Source organism: Serinus canaria, chromosome 5 (genome assembly GCF_022539315.1).
Source record: "Serinus canaria isolate serCan28SL12 chromosome 5, serCan2020, whole genome shotgun sequence".
NCBI classification, from domain to species: Eukaryota; Metazoa; Chordata; class Aves; order Passeriformes; family Fringillidae; genus Serinus; species Serinus canaria.
The window spans coordinates 39,355,452-39,376,816 of record NC_066319.1 but is presented as its reverse complement, the minus strand read 5'-3'; the positions used below and the strand labels follow the sequence as shown (position 1 = coordinate 39,376,816).

Here is a 21,365-nt window from a genome sequence, read left to right as displayed (position 1 = left end):
AATCCTGGCACGGACACAGAGCTCGTTATTTCCCTAGGACCTGCAGCCCACGGGGGATCGTGTTGCCTGTTGGCTTCTCATCACACCTCCCATAGTTCCAGCTTCCCTGGCCTCTGGGGCTTAAAAATAGAACAGAAAAGGCCAACAGAGGTCCTTTGGGTTGGCAGCAGGGTTTGACCCAAGACCTGCTGTGCCCCCTTCCCTTCTGAGCTGTAGACCAGAACCAGGATGCTGTCCCTGAGGCTGGGGAGTCTGGAAATGCTTTGGCAGGGGTCCAACGGCAGGGGATGATGGAACAGGCACGGGGAAGCTTGAGGGGGAAGGGGATGGGTGGACAGGCACGGGAAGTCTGAGTGGGAACAGGGCATCAGTAGAGGAATGAAGAGAATGAGTGGGAAAGGGGCTGTTGTATGGCGGCAGGAGCCAGGTGGAGCAGAATGGGTGGATGGGCATGGGGCAAAGAAAACAGCAAGCGGAGGAGCCCAGCACAGCCCCGGTTGTTCCCGCCGGCCGGGGATTCATCGGGCACGGGACGGTGAATGGACGAGCCGGGACAGCCCGATGGAGTAATGGCCGGAGGCGGTGCGGGGGCTCTGGAGGAGGGGGCTCCGCGGCGTCCGGGAGTACCGGCCGTCCCCGCGGCGGGGCCGGGGCGGGGCAGCGGCGGGGCGGTGGCGGTGAAATACGGCGGCGGAGCGGAGCGCGCTCCCATGGCCCGGCGGCGGCAGAGGCGGCACGGCGGGGCCGGTAGCCCGGCGTCGGGGCGGCATGCCGAGGGCGGCAGGGCGGTAGTGGCGGCGCCGAGTCTGTACCGGGGCGGTGGGAGCGGCGATGCGGCTGCTCGGCGCCTTCCTGCGGTTGCTGGTGGCCGGGACGCTGGGGGCACCGCCCGCCCCGGTGAGAGCCGAGGGGCGGGAGGGGGGTCGGAGCAGGGTGCGGCTGTCCGGGGTGGCCGCGAAAGCCGGGACAGCTCCTCCCGGGGCTGGGCGGGGGGCGGCAGCGGGTCACCTCGTGCCGCCCTCCCCAGAGCTCGCCTTTCCCTCCCTGCAGGCTCCGGAGGAACGGGGGACCGCCAGCACGGAGTCTCCCGGTGAGTTGGTAGTGGGCGGCCGCCGGTGCCTCGGCTGGGAGGGGGCAGCAACCCAGGGAAGGCTTTGCGCAAGGTCGGGGCGCGTTGGGTACTACTCGGGGCTGTGTTGCCTCTGGAGTCCCGTGGTGACAGCCGGGGAGGTAGCCGGGAGCTGTGCCGAGGCTCGGAGCAACCTGATGCCCCCAGCCGTCCTCGGGCACCGGGTACCGCCGAGGGCCGGAGCGGAGCGCAGCCCAGTCCCTAGACTGCCGTCCCTCCGGTGCCGGCATGCGGGGTGCCGGGTGAGAGAGCTCCGCTTCAGCTCTCCCTGCTGGAAAGCCCCAGAGGACGGCTGTCCGGCCGGGCGAGGTGCGGGGGAGCTCCTTCGCGGCGGAGCTCGGGGGTGGGCAGAGTGCCTGGGCAGGAGACGGAGCTGGCGGATAGAGGGAGAAAGCGCCTGTCGTGGCGGTTGTGTGAGTCCCCGCACAGCGATGAGCCCAGTACGGTGACGGACTTACTGGGAGCACAAAGTGGTCCTTTGCTTCCCTGTGCTCCGTGGTGGCTGCAGGACCCCCCCCGCGGCTGCTGCACCTGCCCCGGCTGCGGCCCCGCTGAGCTCTGCCTCTCTGGGCGCCTCCTTATAGTCCCTGTCCCTGTCTCTTGCAGTCCTTACCTTTCGGGAGATCTGGAATCGTAGTTTCTGCCGGCCTCTGGAGCAGCTGGTGGACGTCATTACCGAATTCCCCAACGAGGTGGAGTACATTTTCAGACCCTCCTGCGTCTCCCTGCAGCGCTGTGGAGGCTGTTGTGGGGACGAGGGTCTCCGCTGCGTCCCCGTGGAGACAAACACGGTCACCATGCAGGTACGTGCTGCTGCTGCGGGGCCGGGGCTGTGCCGCAGAGCTGGAGGCCGCTCACCGAGCGCCGGGAAGGTGAACTTGCAGCTTTGAATCCCCTAGACATTGTAGCAGCGTGGCTAGCACGGGAAAGAGGACTTACAACTGCTGAAATGCATGCCAAGCCAGTAGGATCTCTCTGCCTGCTCTTTGGGCTTGGCCCTGAGGTCAGGTGTCAATCCTGGTGGTACTGGCCTCACTCCCTCCTTCCCCGACTTCTCTCTGTGTGGTCTGTCTCACTCCTTGCTGTCATTTTTCCAGGGCTTTGCTGTCCTGTGGTGGGGCTGGGGGGCGTTCCAGTTAGCCGTGGCTGCCTGCTGGGACAAAGTAGGTACTGCCCTTGAATCGAAGGGGGAGTGAGGCTCTCCTCTGTCAGGTGGTGCTTGGGGTGGTGCTGACATGAATGCCCCCACACTGGGGCACGGTGAGCATGACAGGCCGAGCCAACTGCGTTTTCAGTCACCACTGTGTGAGCTGTGAGACGCGGGATGGGAGATCCTGGGCCATTCGACTCTTCCCCGTGTACCAGGCAGCAGCTGTCCTCACACTGCTGCCCCTGCACTGAGCTGCCAGAGATCCACCTGCTGATGCTGCAGGCACCAGGGAAATGCTCTGCTTTGCCATGGATTAAGGACTAGGGAATGCCGGCAATAAACCACCAGTGATTTTGGTCTCTCTGAGGTTGAAAGTGTGTTGGAAGGCAGGATGGCAAAAAGTTCTTGGCTGACGTGGATCAAAAGCCTGATGTGAACAGGAGGCAGCTCCCCAAGCACAGGTCTCCCTCTATGGGAGGGATCCTGCTGCTGTGTACAGGGTGGAAATGCCAGACACTTCTGCAGGGGCTAGTGTGGCTCACACCAATGATGAATGCACCCTGTAAAGCCCTTGGATGTCCAACCTGAACTTCAGGCTGGGCTGTGTGACATGTGACAGGGCAAATCCTGTACCCCTGGGTACAGGAGAGGCACTGTGGTACTGACTCCAGTCAATTTCAACTCAGTGCTGTAGGAAAAGGGTCCAGGAGGAGGCAGCAGCAATGGGATTGGCCTGAAAAATGTGACTGGGGAGATAATTCTGTCAGAGAAGGGAGGTGTGCAAAGGGGTCAAATATGTGAAAATTCTCAAGAAAGGCAGAGACTGAAAAATCTTTTCTAAGGCTGGGAAATCCCAAGACCATGGGACTTAAATTAAAGCCCTGAAGCACAAGGGTGGTGCTAGCAGAGCCTCCCAAGCTGCCAGGGCAGCTAGGCCTGGCCAGCACTGCCTACGTGTGGAGGTGGACTCTGTTGTTGGAGGTCCCGAGGAACAGGTTAGACATGCATCTTCCCAAGAGCCTGGGGTGGCAAGGCAGTGGCTCAGGAGTCTTTCCAGCCCCCTCCTGCCACTGCCTGAGAATTAACCTTTGCCCTTCTTTCAGCTCCTGAAGATAAAGCCAAACGGGGAGGCACCTTATGTGGAGATGGCGTTCACCGAGCACAAGCAGTGCGAGTGCAGGTAGGGACTCCTGGGTTCCAGCACGAGCAAGCCTGCCAGCTCACCCTGTGTGTGGAGCAGGGGCACCCTGTGGGCACCCTGGCTGTGCTGGCACCCCCTCCTGCTGTCTTTGCACTAGGGTTTGCTGGTGCCTGTGGCCCTTGTCCAGGCTGCACCACAGCTCAGCACCCGCTCCCCGCGCACGGCGGGGTGCGTGCCATTGTGACAGGTCAGGCTCCATGCACCGTCTGCAGGGCTGTGCTCCATCCCTGCAGCTGCCTTGGCATGCCTGGCCTATGCTCTTTAGCCCAAGGATCTGCCTGTGGGTAATGGAGCAAGGCTGTTGGCTCTGTGGCAGGTGTTTGGTGTGTGATAGCATGTCCAAGGTGGTGGCTCTGGGGGAGCTCCATGGCTTGGCATGCCTGAAGGTGACTGTGGCCCAAAGAGAAAGATGAAGAGCTGAGTCTTGTGCCACCATTTAAGGGAGGCTACCCCATACAGACCTGGGGATACAGCAGAGGATTACATCCAAGCCAACAAATGAAAGCCTAAAACAGTGCCAGCCTAGCCTAGATATACAGTGCTGGCCTGGAATGGATGTGCAGCACCTGCCTGCCGCAGAATCCTGGCATCTAAGCAACCCCTTGGGGTGCTCACTGTGTCCCAAAAGTGGTGAAAGCCTGGGTAGGATGGGGCTTCTCCCTGAGGACTGCAGTGCTGTGGGAACAGCTCTGGTGCTGCCTGCAGCTGGTCATTGCCATAGAGACTCCAGCATTGCCTGCATGGGGGGTCCTGGTAATCACTCTTCATCATGATCCAAGGGTGATCCAGGGTGAAAAGTGAGGGATGAGTGTCCTGTTGGGCAGCCGTTAGACATGATCCTTTCCTGGAAGAAGGTCCTGAGGATTCCCAGATTGGTATTCCCCTGCAGTTTTATGAGCAGCTGTACTGGAGCAGACCCAGCTCCACACGGTCTTTGTCTGGAATGTCTGTCAGTAGATGCAGAAGAGAGAGTGGGAAGAGACAGTTGTGTTACTGGTCTCCTTCTCTGCTTCCAGCTATTTCCCATGCAGGGAATTTCCTAAGCCTTTTGTGGTTCTCCTGCCTAGGGTAACTTCCAGGGGATCTCCTATGAGCAATTGTGCAGGCTGCCTTCTGCAGCAGCTTTTGGCTTCTTCCTAATCTGCTTTCCACACCTGTACATCACTCCCTTTTGTAGTTGGTGTAGGCGTGGCAGATGTCCTGGCTGTGACCCCTGTGGGGGAGGTAGGTCATGGCTGAGAACCCGCTACTGAGACTTTGCAGCAAATCCCCCGTGTTTGTTACTCACGATGCTGCACCTTGTTTCACTATGAGATGTGAAAGCTGCCACTGAGAGCAGCTAAGGCTGAACTTGCCCTCCCCAGCCTCACTGGTAAAATGTCATATGCCCAGGGTAGTCACCCAAGCCAACCAGCCCCTTTGCTGTCTCTGCCTTCTCTCTGCCTGCTGCAATCGGCTCCTGACTGAGGGCTTGAAAGGTCAAGAGAAGAGATATTGTGTCTGTTTTAAACATGAATGATGACAGATTGTGCTGTGCACTGGGGCATGTCCCAGGGCCAGCTCCTGCAGCTCAACATGCAGCACTGCCCAATAACCACTTCTCTCTGTCGTTTTTCCCACTCTGCAGGCCCCGGCAGGACCTGATGAGGTTGGGAAGGTAAGTGACACAAGGGGCATTTTTACTGGCTGGGATTGTGGGTCTCATCTCCCACACATCAGCCCATCTTGTGGTACTTTCCTTATGAAGGAGGAGGTCCAAGGGCCGGGGTAAGAGAAGACAAGACAAGAAAGGACGGAAAGACTGTGAACTGTAAGTGAGCAGGGGCAGGTATGTGTGGTGTCTTCTGGGTTAATTTTCTTGGGATGAGTGTCTTCATTAAGCATTTAGATCTTTACTGACACAGTGAAGATGTGAAGGGTTTGTGCAGAGCAGACACAGAAGTAAGCAGGAAGGAGACAGTGGCTGTGGGGAAACAGGCCTTCTACCAAAGACTCAAGGTATTTGGTAGTCTCCAGGCTCAGCAGCTCAAAGCTGGGCAGAATGGGGATGGATGGGCTGGGTGACTTGATGGTGTTTAGCTCTATTGCCATCACAGACCATGCCAGGTTCCATGAATTTCCAGTTTCAGCCTCCTCTTGCTGCCAGTTGTATCCTTACTGCTGTCCTTGACTGATTGTTGTTTGGGTTACTCTACTCTTTCCATCCTTTATCTCACTTTCTCAAACTCCTTGCTCTAACAGCACAGGCTGAACTCATTGTGGTCACTTTTGAGGTGTGACAGCTGTGGCTAGCAGTTTGCTCTAGCATTTCCCCCTTTTGACTGAGGTCTGCTGTTGGGGGCTCAGCCAGTGCCAGCCCCACCACCCTCACTCCTCCCCACGAGGAGGCTGCCTGCAGGCCCTCCCCCTGCAGTTCTGTGTCACAGGGGCCGGGCACAAAGAAGGGGATCCAGGGCAGAGCAGGTGAGACTCCCATGCTGGCAGTGCTCACCCTGTGCCGTGCTCTCTTTGCAGATGTGGCACACCACGCAGGTAGCCTCTGCCTTGCCCCAGCCTCGCTCCCAGCACCTGGTTTGAGCCAGCTGCCTTTGTCCCCAGCACGGGGCACTTGTGGAGTCATGTCCCTCCAAGCTGCAGCGGGGAGCATCACTCCAGCATGGAAGAGCTGACTGTTACTCTTGCTTGGCCCTGGTGGGAACACAGCCTGGCACCAAGGACTCCCTTGCCCCATCTGCCCCTCTGGCAACAAGAAAAAAGGACTTGTGACCAAGCCTGGGGCTGAAGATGAGGAGCTCAAGCAGTGTGCTGCTGTTTGAGGACATTCTAGGGGCAATGAGGAGCCAAGCTGGTGCATGTGCTGCTGGAACTGGCTGGGGAGGACAGCATGATGTGGCAGTGAGTGTAGAGGGCTCACCGGGCTGCACCTGCAAAACTTCTCTGTCCTGCCAGTGCTCTGCAGCTGGGGAGGAAGGAAATCTGGGGCAGGCAAGGCTGTAGGGCTGCATCCGTCCCAGTCTTGGCACGGGGCAGCCCGGGCAGGTGCCAGGGATCTTGCCTGGGAAGCTGTTCTGCTTGGGAACAGAAGGGAACTGGGCTCCTCATGTATTCACAGCTGCATCTCAGCTTTGTCCTGCTCAATAAAAGCTGGTCAGACATGGGAGCTGGCAGCTCCTGTCTGCTTTCCAACAAGGCAGGGAACTTCCCCATGGACACTCACTCAGGCTGGAGTAGGGCAGTGACCCAGGGTTTGACCCCATCACCAATCCTGCAGCACCAAGGGACTGTCCTTGGTGTGATGCTGGAAACAGGCAACCAGCAGGTTGCTCCCTGGTCTGGGAGCTATCCACGTGCTGGAGTTCAGCTGGGTACTGGGAGACTCTTAGGTGAGCTGCCCTTCCCCTCCACACCAGTGTGGGACTGGCACCTCTCCCTATTCACCGTGCCCATCTTGTTCTCACCCCTGTCCAAGTGTCTGGCTCAGTGTCCTGTCCTCCCTGGAAGTGCTGGTGCAAAGTTTAGGGCACTGGGGCGCAGGCTGCCCACTCAGGAAACACCCCACCAAGGGTCATTTACCTGACATGGGGACAGGCTGGCCTAGGGCCCCCTTTCCTTTACTTAGGGTGTGAGGAGCTGGTGGCCCCCATCGAGGTGGCTGTGGGGACTGCTGTTCCCTGCTTTCCCCACTTAAGCAGTTCTCCTGAGGCTCTCTCTGTGTCCATTTCCAGCCCTGCTGCAGTGGGTCTGGGGCTGTCTGCCAAATGCATGCCATGCTGGTCTGTGCAAGCCATATCCTGGAGCAGTGCATATAGCTGGAAACCCTAGGAGTGAGATGGCACTTATACATTTGTGGGGCACTCCTGGCACTGGATTAAAAAAAATCAAGAGTCATTCTTGAAAGTTTCAAACAAAAGATTGGAGGGCAAGATCTGCAAGGGTTTCAAGGTTACCCTTAAATGATGGAAGCTGTGGTTTATCCTGCTCTGAGGAACAAGGGTGGAGCCTAACACAGCAAGAACTGGGATCCAAGGTGGCTCCTTCCCACATCTGGCAGGGCTGCTCTCCAAGCCATAATGCTGGTGTTGCCTGAGGCTGGCACAAGGACATGGGGACAGAGCAGATCCCTGCCAGGGAAACCTGGAGGTGGGTGTTGAGGTAATGTGAACCTGCATACTGCCACCGTCTAGCAGGGATGGACTGTGTGAGTTGTAATTGTGCAGCTGGGCATATCGTTCAGGAGCTTGCTGGATCCCTTTTGGATCCCATTTCCAGGCATCCACAGTATCCTGGAGCACAACCTACATGGCCTTTGCCTCAAAAATAGCCCATGAAGTTCCTCCTTCACTACCTCACAGATGAGGGGAACTCGCTGCTCCCCTTCCCATATCACTCAAAGTCTGTGTGGACCATGTGCTGGCCTGGTCCATACAGGCTTTCCCTATCACTGTGTGTCATTTCTGCCTGTCTGGTTTTGCTCTGAGGCCAAGGAGAACCAAGTGCAGCACTTGGGGATGTATGTGATGGTTTCTGTATTGTCTTTAATACCCTGGTAGTATTACATGTTTTAAAAAGTACATAAATCAAGTATGTTAATTAATAAAAATAAGTTTATCAAGACTCGTGAATAGGTTTAAAACAAATTCAAACACACTAACACACAGTGGCCTTTCCTGTACACAGTTCCTGGTGTCTGGTGTCACCTCTTTGGCTACTGCCTGGCACTGAGATATTCCAGGCAGCTCTGCCCATCAGATGTGGCAGGGCCAGGCACCTGCCTTTCACAGACCCCTGTGTTGTTTCTCTCCCTCCATCACCTGGGTGCCATGTGTGGCCTTGTCCCCTACTGCTCCCATGGCATGGGGTGTTGGATAGCAAGAATGTGGGTGCTGGAGGGGATGTGGCTCTCCCAGTGCAGCCATGATGAGCAGAATAGTTGGGGCAGGGCAGGAGCAGGGGGAAACATCATTTACACAAGAGATTCGGGAGCTGCAGCTCTAGCTCCATGAAGGTAACAGGAACCTAATGAGCCCTAGCCCATGAAGTTCTTGTGATCGCTGCAGGCATCACATGCCCAGGGAAATGCTAGCTCCTTTCCCTAGCCCTGCCAGAGGGGAGAGTCCTAAGACCCTCCTCATTGCAGGGTGGCAGGGACTTCCAGCAGGACATCACACCCAATGGAAACATGAGGATCAGGGTGGGCGACTGCTGCCCTGGGGGGCAGACGGGATCCTGGCTTCAGGGCTATGTCCAATGCCCGTGTTTCCTCCCAAGGGGACCAACCACTGTCTGCCTGTCCCTCCTCTGTGTGGTCCCAGCTGCAGCTTTATATACCACTAGCTCCTGGCAGCCCTCCTTGCCCACAGCAGATGTGTGAGCACTCTGACAAGGTCAGCTACATCTGCAGAACCCCATGTCCCCCAGGCACTACAGTGCAGGGCTATAGGGGGAGACTGGTGCCCTAAAGGGACCCTGACATAGCCCAGTCCCAAAGACAGCAGCATCCACCATGTGGAGGCAGAAAACATGTTCCAACCCCAGTGCTCCCAAATCCCTCATCCTTTCCCTGCCTGTGCACCCCTTGCAGCTGTCCCACAGAGCCCAGGAACAACACACCACCGAGTTATCAGCGTCCCTGGGCTCCCTGTGTCTTCCAGCCTTACAGGGCAAAGGTTTGTTTAATAAGGCTTTAGGAGCTGCAGTAGGATGGTTTAAGAAGATAGTTATAGGGAGACAAAACATAAAGCAGCCTTACGCACCAGGAAAATAATTTTACAATTTTTGGGAAGTAACTGTGAAGGTGATGTGAGATTGGCCCAGCGATGTAGCATTGCAGCTGATGAAGCCCTGATATTAAAGCTTCACTGGTTACCTCTGATCTCCTGAACACAGGCTGCCATCAGAGCACTGGCACCCAGCAGCATCTCCCAGCCATGCCCGTGCAGGTGTCCCTCGTGTCTCCATGCAAATAAAAAAACACCGAGGTCCTAAATTCTTGACTGTGACTTAAAAGTCTTTTGCACCCTCACAAAATTCGGCACAATCCTGCCCGTTGAAGCCAATGATGTTTGTAGTCTCAGCGTGTTTTAAGCTTTTGCCAGCTCCCATGTGTCAATTTTTGCCTGTGAGGAAAAAAGCAGCTCTCATTCCTCTCCTGGCTGTTTGTCTGTAGTGGTTCTGCTTTGGCGGTTCCCACTTCCCAACAAGGACCACAAACTCTTCAACAAGTTAATCTGAAAGTAATCTCCCAAATTTAAGGTATTCTGTCCAGCACTGACATGCAAACTTGGAAGCCCGAAGGTAAAGGCAGTTGTGCCTCAGGGCTGGTACAAGTCTTCTTTCCCTGCAAGGCTTTTCCTCACAGGAGCATCCTTGAGGCACTTCCTGCTGATGCCTTTGGCTCAGTCTCTTCTGGCCACTTCAGAAGTGTTCGATGAAGAACTTACTGAGTTTTGTACCCTCCTGGCAACTCCTCTTCACACATTTCCCTGCCACCATCACCTCAATATCCAAACCATTCTACAGATACATTGTGCTGGATTTTTTGGTTTTCCTGTGCTCCGTCCTCTCCAGGCCCACACAGATCTGCTGAAGACAGGCAGGTGAGTTGTGCCAGCAGCACCCCTGCTCTCATCCCTGGTTCTCCTTCACTTCTTGCCTGCTCAGACTTTCACTTCAAGGAGGAGCCTCCAGTCTCTGGTGGGAATTAAAAGACCACAAAGACTGTGGGATATAAATAGGCTGGGCAGAAAAAATTGGTCTCTGCTAGGAAGAGTCTGGAAAAGGAACCTGGAAGTGTTTTGAGAAGAAACCAAAGAACCAAGCACACTTTGGGCAGTGAGTTGCCTTACAAAGCAGATGGCTCTGCATCCTCCTAGACCTGCCCTCTGAGGAACAGTTAATACTTTCGTACTCCCAAAGAAATGGTTTTTGTAAGAGAGACAGTGTTTGTTTGCTGGATGCTGAGCTGAGCTGTGGCACAAGCTTTACTATCCTGTTCTCTTGTTAACAGGCTGGGCTGTGCAAAGGAGCTGCCCAGGGCACCTGAGCCCCACCAGATCCCCCACAAGTGTGTGCAGGGTATGAAGTAACCGCAGGTTAGCCACAAATGGGTGCCCTCTCTGCCAGTCCCACAGCAAGTACCAGGTCCAGCTGGACACACTGACTTACCAGGCTGGTGTGGCTGTGATGGCACAGCACAGGGCCAGCTCCTGACAGAATGAAACCCCCACTCTTAGGATCATTTCCTGTTGTAGTGGGACATGCGCATAGGTTAGCAAGGGACGGACAAAGATGCATCTCTTCCCAGGCAATCTTAGCACATTTTTCCAAGGGTATCCCTTAGCTTTCATTCCAGCCCTTCTCCCTCTGCAGGTCCCCTGCCATGCCAGTGGTAAGGCAGTTAACCAACCATCCCACAGACACAGCAAACCACTTGGCCAGTTGGTAGTAACCACTTGAGCACCCCTGGTTCAGCAAATCTTCTTCACTAAGAACTGCAGTGATCAAGCAGGCCCTGCAAGGCCTCCTGGCCTTCCAAGAAAAAGCCAGGCCAGGAGGGCAGGAATACATGTTTCTAGGATAAGCCAAAGACTGATATTTTCACATGCAAAGCATTTGTTAACCACCAGCTGGGATCTCGGTTGCGCTGTCACTTTGCTGCACCTTAATGCACTTGTGCTGATGTTCCCTGCGCTGTACTCCAACTTTGGAATAAGTTGGTAAAACCCAAAGAGTCTGCAAGAGCTGGTAGAAGGGCTGGCTGAGAGCTCAGTGTCAGGGCCAACAGCACCTACTTGAAAGAGGAAATCAGGAAGAACCAGGGGTACCCTGGGCTGGCCGTGATGAAGTGGCAAGACGCCCACCATCATAACTGTGGCAATGGGGAGCTGCTGGAATGGCTGCACCAGTCAGGTGGACGGCAACAACAAAGGATAATTAAAACACAGCTAATTACACATTACGGGAGGAAGGAAACACGGCTGCAAAGGCACAGTTTAATGAACGGGATCTTGGTTAATTAAGGTTAATTAATGGTGAATAAGGATGATAATAAAGCAAGGGGAGCGGCGCTCACCGCGTTAACGGAGAGGAGGAGCGCCTGCCTCGGGCGGGGGCGGGACCCCGGCGAGGGGACCCGGGCACGGATCCCGCGGGGGGTGATGGTGATGATCTCATCCGCGGCCAATCAGCATCGCCCGCCCCTGCCGCGCCCCTGCCGTTCCGCCCGGCGGCGCCGGGGGATGCTGGCGGCGGCGCTGCCCGGGCGCGGCAACGCGGGGGCGGCGGGGGCGCGGGGCCGTGCGGGTAAGCGAAGGGGCCGGGCCGTGCGTCGCTCCCCGGCGGACCGTGCAGCCCCGCTCCCGGTGTCCCGGCGGCGCGGGGCGGCGGCGCGGGGCCATGAGCCGGGCGGAGGCCGAGCCCTGCTCCCGGGCGCTGGCGCAGGCCCGCGTCTACCTGGGGCAGCTGCGGGGCCGCGTCGTGCCCGCGGGGCCCGAGGGCGGCGGGCGCCGGGACTACCTGGTGGAGGCGGCGCGGCAGCTGCGGCTGGCGCTGGAGAGGGACGTCAGCGAGGACTACGAGGAGGCCTTCAACCACTACCAGAACGGTGTGGATGTGCTGCTCCGCGGCGTGCAGGGTGTGTGCGGCCTCCCGGGGGCAGCGGACCGGGGCATCCCTCCGGGGACACCAGCCGGGGGACCGGGGCATTCATATCGGGAGTCCCGTGAGGGGCCAAGGTATCCTTGCCGGGAGAATGACAAGGGGACGAGAAAATCCCGCTAGGGAGTGCGCTGAGGGCACCGGGGCATCTGTCCAGGGAGTGCATCCCTACCGGGAGAAGGGCGACAGAGCTGGGGCATCCCCCTGGGGCTGTGGCCAGTCCTTCGGACCCAAGCCTGGCCCCTCACACGCACCCTTTGCACCGACCGCAGTTGACCCCAACAAGGAGCGTCGGGAGGCCGTGAAGCGGAAGATCACCCAGTACCTGCGGCGCGCCGAGGAAATCTTCAATTGCCACCTGCAGCGGCCGGCGGGGGGTGGCAACACCGCTGCCACGGTGAGGGGCTGGCGTGGGGCCGCGTGGGTGGCATGGCAGCGGTTCTGTGACACTGGGAAACGGGCGTGGGGGTGTGGACACGGAGCTAAAGCAGCCCCAGTGGTCCTCCTTGTCTGCCTCTGCCAGATGCCACGCTAAGATGGTGTGGAGAAAACGGCAGGCACGTAGAGCTGCCGGGTGTCCTGGCCTGCCAGTGGCTGCAAGGGAGCTGGCAGCTCTTCGCCCTGCCTGGATCAAGGAGCCGAGGTGGGCCCAGGCTGCCCAGGGTGCTTCCAGGACCCCACCCTTCAAAGTGTGTATGCTTTAGCTTGCAGCCGCCATAGTGGGTATGGACATTTTTGTGGAGACTGAAGCCTGCAGGGAACCACCCTGTCAAATGTTAGAAATGTCCTCTTCCCATCTGCCATCGTTTCCATCTGTATGGAAACCAAAGACAGCGGCTGCTTTCTGCATTGTGGGAAGGAAGTGGTTAAAGAAGGGAGAGGGGAGTGAGGCAGGGCAAGGTCAGAGCCTAGTGGGAAGAGTGCGAGGACAAAGACAACTACCTTCCACACAGATCCCCCTAATGCTGAAACAGTCCAGGTCTAGCTTCAAATTTTGGTGTGATTTTTGCCTCTGCTCCAAGTGCAAGCTTTCCCTAGAAAATATAGAAATCCAGGGGTTGGCCAAGAAAATGGTCCAGCTGATGTTTAGAAATGAATGAATCATGGCCACTGGAGTGTTTGCATGTTGACCAGCTGGGCAGTATTGCTGCCTCCTCTGGAAAATGCAGGGGCTTTTTTCACCCACTGTAATGAGCAACAGCATTTCTAGATCCTACATCCTCTTCTCTTGCCACCTTGCAGGGCTACAGCAGCCTGCGCTTCCGGCCCATCAGGACACTGAGCTCAGCAGTGGAAAACCTAAGACGATGCAAGGTTGTGGGAGTGATTGATAAGGTAATGACTTGCCCTGGAGATGGGGGGTGAGGCTGGGGCTGGACCAAAGGGAACATAAGATGGAGGGTCCTAGCAGCTGGAATGGGGGTGCCAGCCCTCAGCACAGCCATCAAGCGATGTTGGGGTATCCATCACACCATTCCCACCTAGAAAAATTCATAGGAGAGGACTCAAGATTCCTTAAGGAGTTAATTTGGAAATCCGTTAATATTCCCATTATTTTTGCTTACCAGACTTCCCAAGATATTGACAGGGAGGTTTATGCACCTCGCTCTTTCCCACATATAGAATTGTGTTTGATGCCCAGGTGCCACAATGGTGGACTTCTGTGGATAATCTAGACTTCAGCAAAAGCTGAACTCTCTGGATCAAAACTGGTTGGAAGTTCAGTATCTTGGAGTGAAGATGCCAGGCTTACTGTATCCACACACACATGGCACATTGCTCTCCCGTGCTGTTTGCACATCTCAGTTTGTCAGGACTGATGTGATCCTCCTGTCCTGCCGAGGCCCAGTCTGAGCTCAAAAAGAGCACTGTGAAACCCTTCAGTGTGAAGGAAGTAAAACTGGCATGGGAGCCACCTCTTGATTTAATTAATTTCCTGCTTCTTGGCTGCATGGCTATCTCCTTGCCAATAACCTGTGTTTTGTCTTTCAAAAATAGGGGTCTGAGCCTCACAAAACTCTTCCAGTTGGGTGGGAGTTTGTTACAGTTCCAGAGTTGAGACCCTTGGGTCATTCCTGCAGGCTATATGTTGGGTCACCACTTCTGACCAGTTCTGTGTATGCTGTCCCAGGTGCAGATTGTCCAGGATCCAGCCACTGGTGAGACCTTTATACTCAAGGTGGGTGTTTTCAGTTTCATCTGCCTGCTTCTCCCTCTCAGGCTGGGGCCACCTTGTCCAAGCTGATGGCTGGGGCCTGTGAGAGGATAACAAATAGCAGCTCTCAGAGGCTGGACAAAGTTCAAAAATCTTCTTTTGGCTGCCTCAGTCATCCTCTGTGATCAGAAGGGGAGTGGTTCTCCTTGGTCATCCGTTTCTCTGACTTCTAACACTTCAAGCCTGTGTCAAACTGAGTCAACCCCTGAAACAGGTTGTGAGGGGTGCTCAGTACAAGTCCTAGAGTGTTTTTCAGTGTCCTTGGAACTAACAATGAAGTACTTCATTAACTGGACAAGGAGGATCTGGCATGAGAGGGAGAAGCATCATTTCCAGGGGAGGAGGAGAAAGGGTTGGGATGGTAGGTTCCTCCATGAAGGGAGCAGGGTGGTTGCAGAGGAGTCAGTGCTCTGGAGCAGCTGTGCCCTGTCTCACGGTGCTGATGGGGAGTGCCCTACCTTGGCAGAGCTTTGCAGAGTGCTGCCTTATCACAGCTGCATGCTGGGGACTGACAGAGCCGTATGGGCCACAAGTTTGTGCAGATGGGGGAGCTCCATCATGGGTGACCTGGGAGCAGCCATGGGGCTTGGCAGAAGGCACGATCCCTTCTGCCTGGCCTCCAGCCCTGCCAGGTGCTAGGTTGCACAGAGTCCAAGTCCCTGGTGTGCTGTACCCATCAACCTGTCCCTCCTCAGAGCCTCCCCAAATCCCACGTTGAGACTCGTGAGCGACAGACCATCATCCCTCATGGGGTCCCCTTCATGGTCAAGCTGTTGTGCTACTATGTGAGTGAGGACTCCATCTTCCTCCATCTGGAGCACGTGCAGGGTGAGTGAGGACAGCCTTGCCTTCCATCCGTGAAGCATCCTGGTTTATCCCAAACTGTCCTTTCTTTAAAGCCCAAAGTATGTTTCTCCTCCTGTTTTGGGACTGTTTTTTATAGTGATAATATAAGCTGTCTTCTTCATAGGAGGATGGTGGGTACCAGGGCTTGGGGACTTAGTGAACAGAGGAGTTCAGCTGTGAATTGCAGAGGTTTGATAAGAACTGGCTGGGGACGTGACCTAGAAATGGGCCTATGGAGACCTACAAGGAGAAAGAAGTTCTGTGTGTGTGAGTGTGTTATATGGAAACCAGCCTCAGTCTTTAGAGAGGTGACACACTGTGCCTCATGGGAGGGAGCAGTCATGCCTTTGGGTAATGAAGTTGATGTGATTCAGCATCTTGGAAAGAAAAATCTCTTCATTTTACTGGCATTGTCTGACCATAACAGGAAGGTGATAGAGAAAACAAAGTGAGGTAGTAGTTCACCTGAATGTTGTAGAACAAAACCTTTATAAAACTTTTTTTTTTTTTTTTTTTTTTTTTTTTTTTTTTTTTTTTGGTTACAAAAGGTCACACTGGATTTTGAGATCATACCAAAGAGAGGAAATGGAAAATTAGGGCATAAGGGGCAGTGAGCATACTGGGCTTTGGGTACATCAAGGAGGCATACTTGAGATTGTCCCAGATCCCGGTGAAGAAGCATGATGAGGTGGAAGCTTGTCCATGGAGCTTATTTACTCTGCTGGTTGAATGGATGTGTAGGGAGCAGCAGCTGGAGTCCAGTATGACAAATGGAGGCTGATGTGGAGAACAGGCTCAACTCCTTGTGCATTGCTATAGGATGAGTTTACAGAAAGAAGCCAGCACTGAATGTAGCGAGGCTGGGAAGCCCTGGCAACAGGCTGTGGGCTCCAGGGTTTGCTGCTGTGGCTCCTTGCTGATCCATGGCCTCATGCCATGCTGTGGGAGCTCTCCGGCATTTCTGTCACACAGGAGGGAAAGGCTTTCAGGGGGAAGTAGGGATGACAGTGGGATCAGGAGCATTTGTGAATATGTGGCTTTGTCTGTGACGTGGAAGTGGCAGAGGTGGCATCAAAGAGACTGTGTAGAATGGGGAGAGGGCTGCTAAAGGAGGAGGGAATGGGACTTAGGTGTGCCAGGTCCTAGGGAAGCTGTTGCATTGGGCATGGTGTGCTTGCAGGGTGGGGGTGCATTCTGCACGGACTTGAGCTTTGCTGCTGGGGAGATTAATGATGCTCCATCATGACCCCACTATGTGGGCCTTGGCCTGGGCCTGAATGGGCTGTGTCAGCAGTGGGGGAACCAGGGACAATTTCTGCCTCATCACTTGTTCTCCTTTCTGCTTTCCAGGGGGGACACTGTGGTCTCACCTCCGCTCCAAGTACTGTGTCCAGCAGGACTGTGCTGATTCAAACACCATTCAAGCCCTCCAGCACCATGGCACAGAGGATGGTGTGGGAAACTCCCAGGGTGGCAGCCAAGTATCTATCCTCCCTGATTGGACAGGCAGTGGCCTCCCAGGCTCTGTGAATTACCAAGTGTTGAGAAACACTGATGCATCACTCCTTCAGGAGCAGTCCCCTGGCCCCACAGACTCTGACTCAGGGAACCATTGCCAGCTTCTCCTGGCTCCTGCTGGTGGCAGTGGGTCTGCACCTGCAGGACAGGATCTGGGTGTGACACAGACTGTGTCTGGTGTTGTGGACCATTTTCCAGCAGTGTCGGCCAAATGTCCTGGCCAGGGCCTGGTTGTCTACCCACGGAATGATCTAACCAGTGGCACAGGCTGCATAGCTGAGAGAACAGCCTCCCAACGAGGCCCCAGGCTTCCCCAGGGGCTTGTCCCTGTACCAAAGACTGTGAGAGGGGGCCAGCTGGGGGCAGGACAACTGCCAACTCAGAAAGTGTCTGAGGCCTCCCAGGCTCAGCCCCTCCTGACCCTGGGTGAGAGACAGCTTCCTGCAGGAGTTGCCCTGTCCAGCTCTGGCAAACCCAGTGTGCCTGACCCAGCTGCGTGGGAGCCCTCTTGGGGGGCAAGCCTGACCTGTGGCTGGCTCAGCAAACAGCCACCATCAGGACAGTGCAGGGCTTTGGCTTCCCATGGGCACAGCCGGAGAGCGTGGGCTGTGAAGGAAGAGCAGGTGCAGCTGTGGGCAGCAGAAATCCTCCTGGCCTTAGAGGGACTTCACCAACAGGGTATATTGTGCCGGGACCTCAACCCCAGGAACCTTCTGCTTGATACAGCTGGTAGGTAATGCCCCATGCTGCTGCCCCAAGGAGGAGGAAATTGGTCTCCCAGCTGGGAGACTGCTGCTTGCCCCATTTCCAGATGTGGACTTTCTTGTGTTTGCTTTGGAGGAGGGTGGGAGTCTGGGAAGATTTGGCGTTTCTGAAATTGGAAGTGGGATCTCACTTAGGTTTTCCAAGTAATTATTACAAGAGATGGCTCTGCAGCAGGAGAGTCAAGGGCCATAGCCACAGAAAGGCATTGCCCCTGCTCCCACATGGGGGTTGGCTGCCTGGGAAATCCCAGCCTGGAGAAGCTGAGACCAGCTGAATTGTGTCTGAGGTTAGTGGGACTAGTGGGTCAGTTTTCCCCTGCTTATAGTAACTGCCTGCTGGGGATGTTCTGGAGCTGTCCCATCCCTCTGAGCCATGGGTCTTGTTGTTAGTGCATGTCCCTGCCCAGCTGGCAACATCTGGGACAAATTGGAAAGCTACAAATTGCTTAAGAAAATAAAAATGCAGAGAGTTTTGCAAGGAGAAAGCTAACCTTCTCCCCCCACCCCTTCCCCTTTAAAACCTACTTCTTTCCTCACCAGAGCCTGCACTGAGATCTGTGAGCTTGGAGCCTGCCTAAGCAGTCTCACCTGTTGGGCACCTCGGGCAAGCACTGGGAGGCCAGCAAAGGGGTGTGTGGTGCCAGGGGATGCTCAGTTCCTCTGTGCTCAGGGCATGACAGGGCCCCAGTGCCCTGGCTGCTCCCAGTGGCAGGCATATGGCTTGGCTTCATGCTATGACCAGAGTCCCCAGTCTTTTCTAACCTTCCTGCTTTTGACTCTGGTGCTGCTCTGCAGGTCATGTCCGGCTCACCTTCTTTGGCCAGTGGACAGAGGTGGAGCCCCAGTTCTGCAGCCAGACACGGGAAGAGCTGTACAGTGCTCCAGGTAAGGGATGTGTCCCCTGGCTTCTCCAGCTCACTGCACAGTGGCTCCAATTAGAGGAAGCTGCTGCAGGCAGTGAGAAGTGCCCAGCACAGTGTGGTCACTGGTGCTCCCTGCCTCCAGCTTTAACTGTTCTCTGTTTCTTTCTGCAGAAGTGGGGGGGATCATGGAGCCCACTGAAGCAGCTGACTGCTGGAGCTTTGGCTCTCTCTTGTATGAGCTGCTGACAGGAGTGGTAAGAGGCTAAGGAGCTGTGCAAGGAGGGCAGGGAAGGAGGCTTAAGGGCTGCCTGCTGTGTAGGGTTGGGAGGGTGCCTTGCCCTGCTGGCACCTCAGTTCTTGGCCAGGTTCCTTTACACACATGATTCCCAGTGCCTGTGCATGGTCTCTGGGTGTTAAGGGCCCTGGCTTTTAAGTGCTGCTTTGTAGGGCTGGGGTTATGTGGCAAGGAAGATTCAACAGGGTGCTCCAACCCTCCTTGGTGCCTCTGCTTATCATCACCTTCTGCCTCCTGCAGCCACTTTCCCAAAACCATCCATCAGGGATTCAGCCTCACACCCAGCTGCATCTGCCAGAGGGCCTCAGCCTGGCTGCTACATCACTGCTCACTGAGGTGAGGGGCTCGGGTGGATGGGAGGGAGAATGGCACTAGATGTTGGGGAAAGGCAGGGTCCAGTCTGGGTACCATCTCCAGTGTCCTCATCTCCCCATCCTCCTGTCCCATTGTTTTTCTCTGCAGCTCCTGCAGTACAATCCCAAACGACGCTTGGGCTCTGGAGGAGGTGGCATAACAAAGCTGAAGTCTCACTCCTTCTTCAGCACAGTCCCGTGGAACAAGCTGGTGGGCTAGGCAGGCTGTCCTTCCCCAGGGAGCTGGGCCCTGGGCTGCTTCCCTGGCACTTGTGACCACAGGTGGCACTGGCAGCACTACCTGCTGGGGAAGGCTTGCCTCAAGGGCTGCCCTGAGGTGGGGCACACGTGAGGTTCTGCAGCCTTACATGTCCTTCCATCTCTGCTTCTGTTCGTTGCCATCTCCAAAGAGGAGGCATCAGGCTGAGCCTGTCTTCTCCAGGTCCCCCTGGGGGGAAAAGGAACCTGGGTGCACACCTCCAGGAAGTGGTGGTGTTCCCCTTCTTGGGGCATCTCTTCCTCAGCTCAGCACCCTGCCCTGGAACTCCCTTCCTGTTTTTTATCTCTGCTGCGACCACAGTGACCCCCCCCTGCTCTGTTACTTTTTGTGGCTTTCAGATGCAGCCCCTCTGGGCCCTGCTGGCTGGAGCCCAAGCCTGTGGTCTCTGCTCCTCCCTGACTGCATGTTTGTGTGTGGGTCATCCCTGCTGCAGGGGTGACACAAGGAGCCCTCTGCTCTTTTCCCACTGGCCCTCTGAAAAAAATAAATTACTCACTATCACTTAGAGAATTGTCCTTTTGTTTCTGAGCTGCATCAGCCAGGTGTAGGCCAAGCCTGCTGAGTGACACAGAGCCTCAGATCTGCTTCTGAAACCTGCCTGGGAGCCCTGGGTTGGTGTCACCCCCAGCCATCAGCACCCTGCAGCCAAACCCCGGAAGGTGGCAGTAAGTGCCTGGCCTTCTGTCCTTGTGCTGCTGCCTGCCTCACAGCTCTGCACAGCTGTATGGCTGCAGCTCAGACATGGGAGAAATGCCTCGGTTCTCTTCCAGCCCTTTGTCACTGTTAGGTGGTGAGGCTTCAGCCTTCCACGCTGGGTGCTCCTTTCAGCTGGCAGGACAGCAGCCCTGCCAACTGTGCGTTGAGCACCCTCATCCCTGGTGGACCACACAGCGAGGGTTTAAAGGGGGGAACTCTAAGAGCCAGCACAGAGAGAAGGAGGCCAAGTGTGCATAGATTCTGGATTAAAGAAAAAGCACAAGCACGTGTCTGCTGACAGCCCAAGGCGGAGGCTGCTGTGCTCGGTGGTGCAAGTAAAAAGCCACAGGCTGAAGGAGGAGCTGGCAATGGCAGCAGTGCAGTTCTGGACCTCCTCTCCCAGCACCCCTCACACTGCTCACTTATCTCCCAGTGAGGAATGGCTGGTACCAGCGACAGGTCTCTGTGGCTAGCTGGTTCCAGCTCCTGCTTGCCCACAGCAGCAAAGACACCCTCCCAGGCAGCAGGAGGAGTGCTCGTCCACCAGAGGGAAGCAGAGCTCTGGAGAAACTCATCTACACTACCAAACGTACAGACACCTGTGCAGAAACTGGAGTACTGAGCAGAAGGCCACGGAGCAGGAGCAGCTGAGCCTGGGGCTTTTCCTCTCCATGGCAGCCCACACTGGCTGAACCCTCCGGCTGCAGTCTTGCACCTCTGCCCACCACCTCTGCCCACCAGCCTCCTAGTCCTGTGATTCAGGGGAGGTTCAGGAGGAAGAACCCTATGTCCAAAGTCACAGCATGGCATTTTGCAACTCAGTGCCATGGGTGTCACCCAAAGAGTCAAAAGGAAGTTTCAAGCACTACTCTCTTACAGCGAGCCTTGACAGGGCAGAGTAAATAAAGCAGTTTGCATAATTTTAAGATTTTGACTGTATATTCCCTTTCTGATTGGTTCAAAAGCCTCATTTATTGCAGCTCCAGACAGAATAAAGGCTTCCCCAGGCTGATGTACAAAGTCTGTATCATGTACAAGTCTGTATCCTAAACCAGCACAGAGGCTGAGTGCAAGCAGCATTTTTTAACCAAAACCTTCTCTTTCACCTTCCTCACTCATTTGTGCAAGAATTAGACTTTCTACCCTTCACAGAACAAGGGTTTTTTCCTCTTCCCCTAGCCAGGGCCAGGCAAAAAGCTGACTCTGCACTCTGTTTTCGTCCCTAGCTGCCAGGAAAATGAAGGCACTAGTATCAGGAACTGCCCTCCCTTTCATCCGCTTGGCAGCTGTGAGTGCAAAATTTCTGTTAGAAGGGGCTGCCTTCTTCAGCTGTAGCTGGGAAGAGTAAACCATCTCTGAAGTTGATGTCAGAGCTGGGAAAACCCTGCCATCATCCAGAA

At 55.6% G+C, this 21,365-nt stretch overlaps 2 protein-coding genes across 3 annotated transcripts; both read left to right on the top strand.

Moving 5' to 3' along the window:
- Positions 1 to 734: 734 nt before the first annotated feature.
- PGF (placental growth factor) lies at positions 735 to 8,094 on the top strand. Of its 2 annotated transcripts, none has more exons than XM_050975435.1 (7): positions 735 to 897; positions 1,051 to 1,090; positions 1,736 to 1,932; positions 3,383 to 3,459; positions 5,108 to 5,137; positions 5,228 to 5,308; positions 5,995 to 8,094. In XM_050975435.1, exons 1-6 carry the CDS (start codon positions 832 to 834, stop codon positions 5,292 to 5,294), a joined length of 477 nt encoding a protein of 158 aa, XP_050831392.1. In that variant the 5' UTR covers positions 735 to 831; the 3' UTR covers positions 5,295 to 5,308; positions 5,995 to 8,094. The 2 variants fall into 2 exon arrangements, with proteins under 2 accessions (XP_050831392.1, XP_030096494.1); XM_030240634.2 differs by having other exon boundaries at positions 736 to 897; positions 5,228 to 5,290.
- A 3,680-nt stretch (positions 8,095 to 11,774) lies between these two features.
- Positions 11,775 to 19,770, top strand: RPS6KL1 (ribosomal protein S6 kinase like 1). Its single transcript, XM_030239967.2, has 10 exons — positions 11,775 to 12,112; positions 12,408 to 12,532; positions 13,378 to 13,470; positions 14,267 to 14,314; positions 15,046 to 15,178; positions 16,547 to 17,443; positions 18,274 to 18,363; positions 18,513 to 18,595; positions 18,877 to 18,972; positions 19,099 to 19,770. The coding sequence occupies exons 1-10, from the start codon at positions 11,875 to 11,877 to the stop codon at positions 19,207 to 19,209; spliced, it is 1,914 nt and encodes a 637-aa protein (XP_030095827.2). The 5' UTR covers positions 11,775 to 11,874; the 3' UTR covers positions 19,210 to 19,770.
- The last annotated feature ends 1,595 nt before the right edge of the window (positions 19,771 to 21,365 follow it).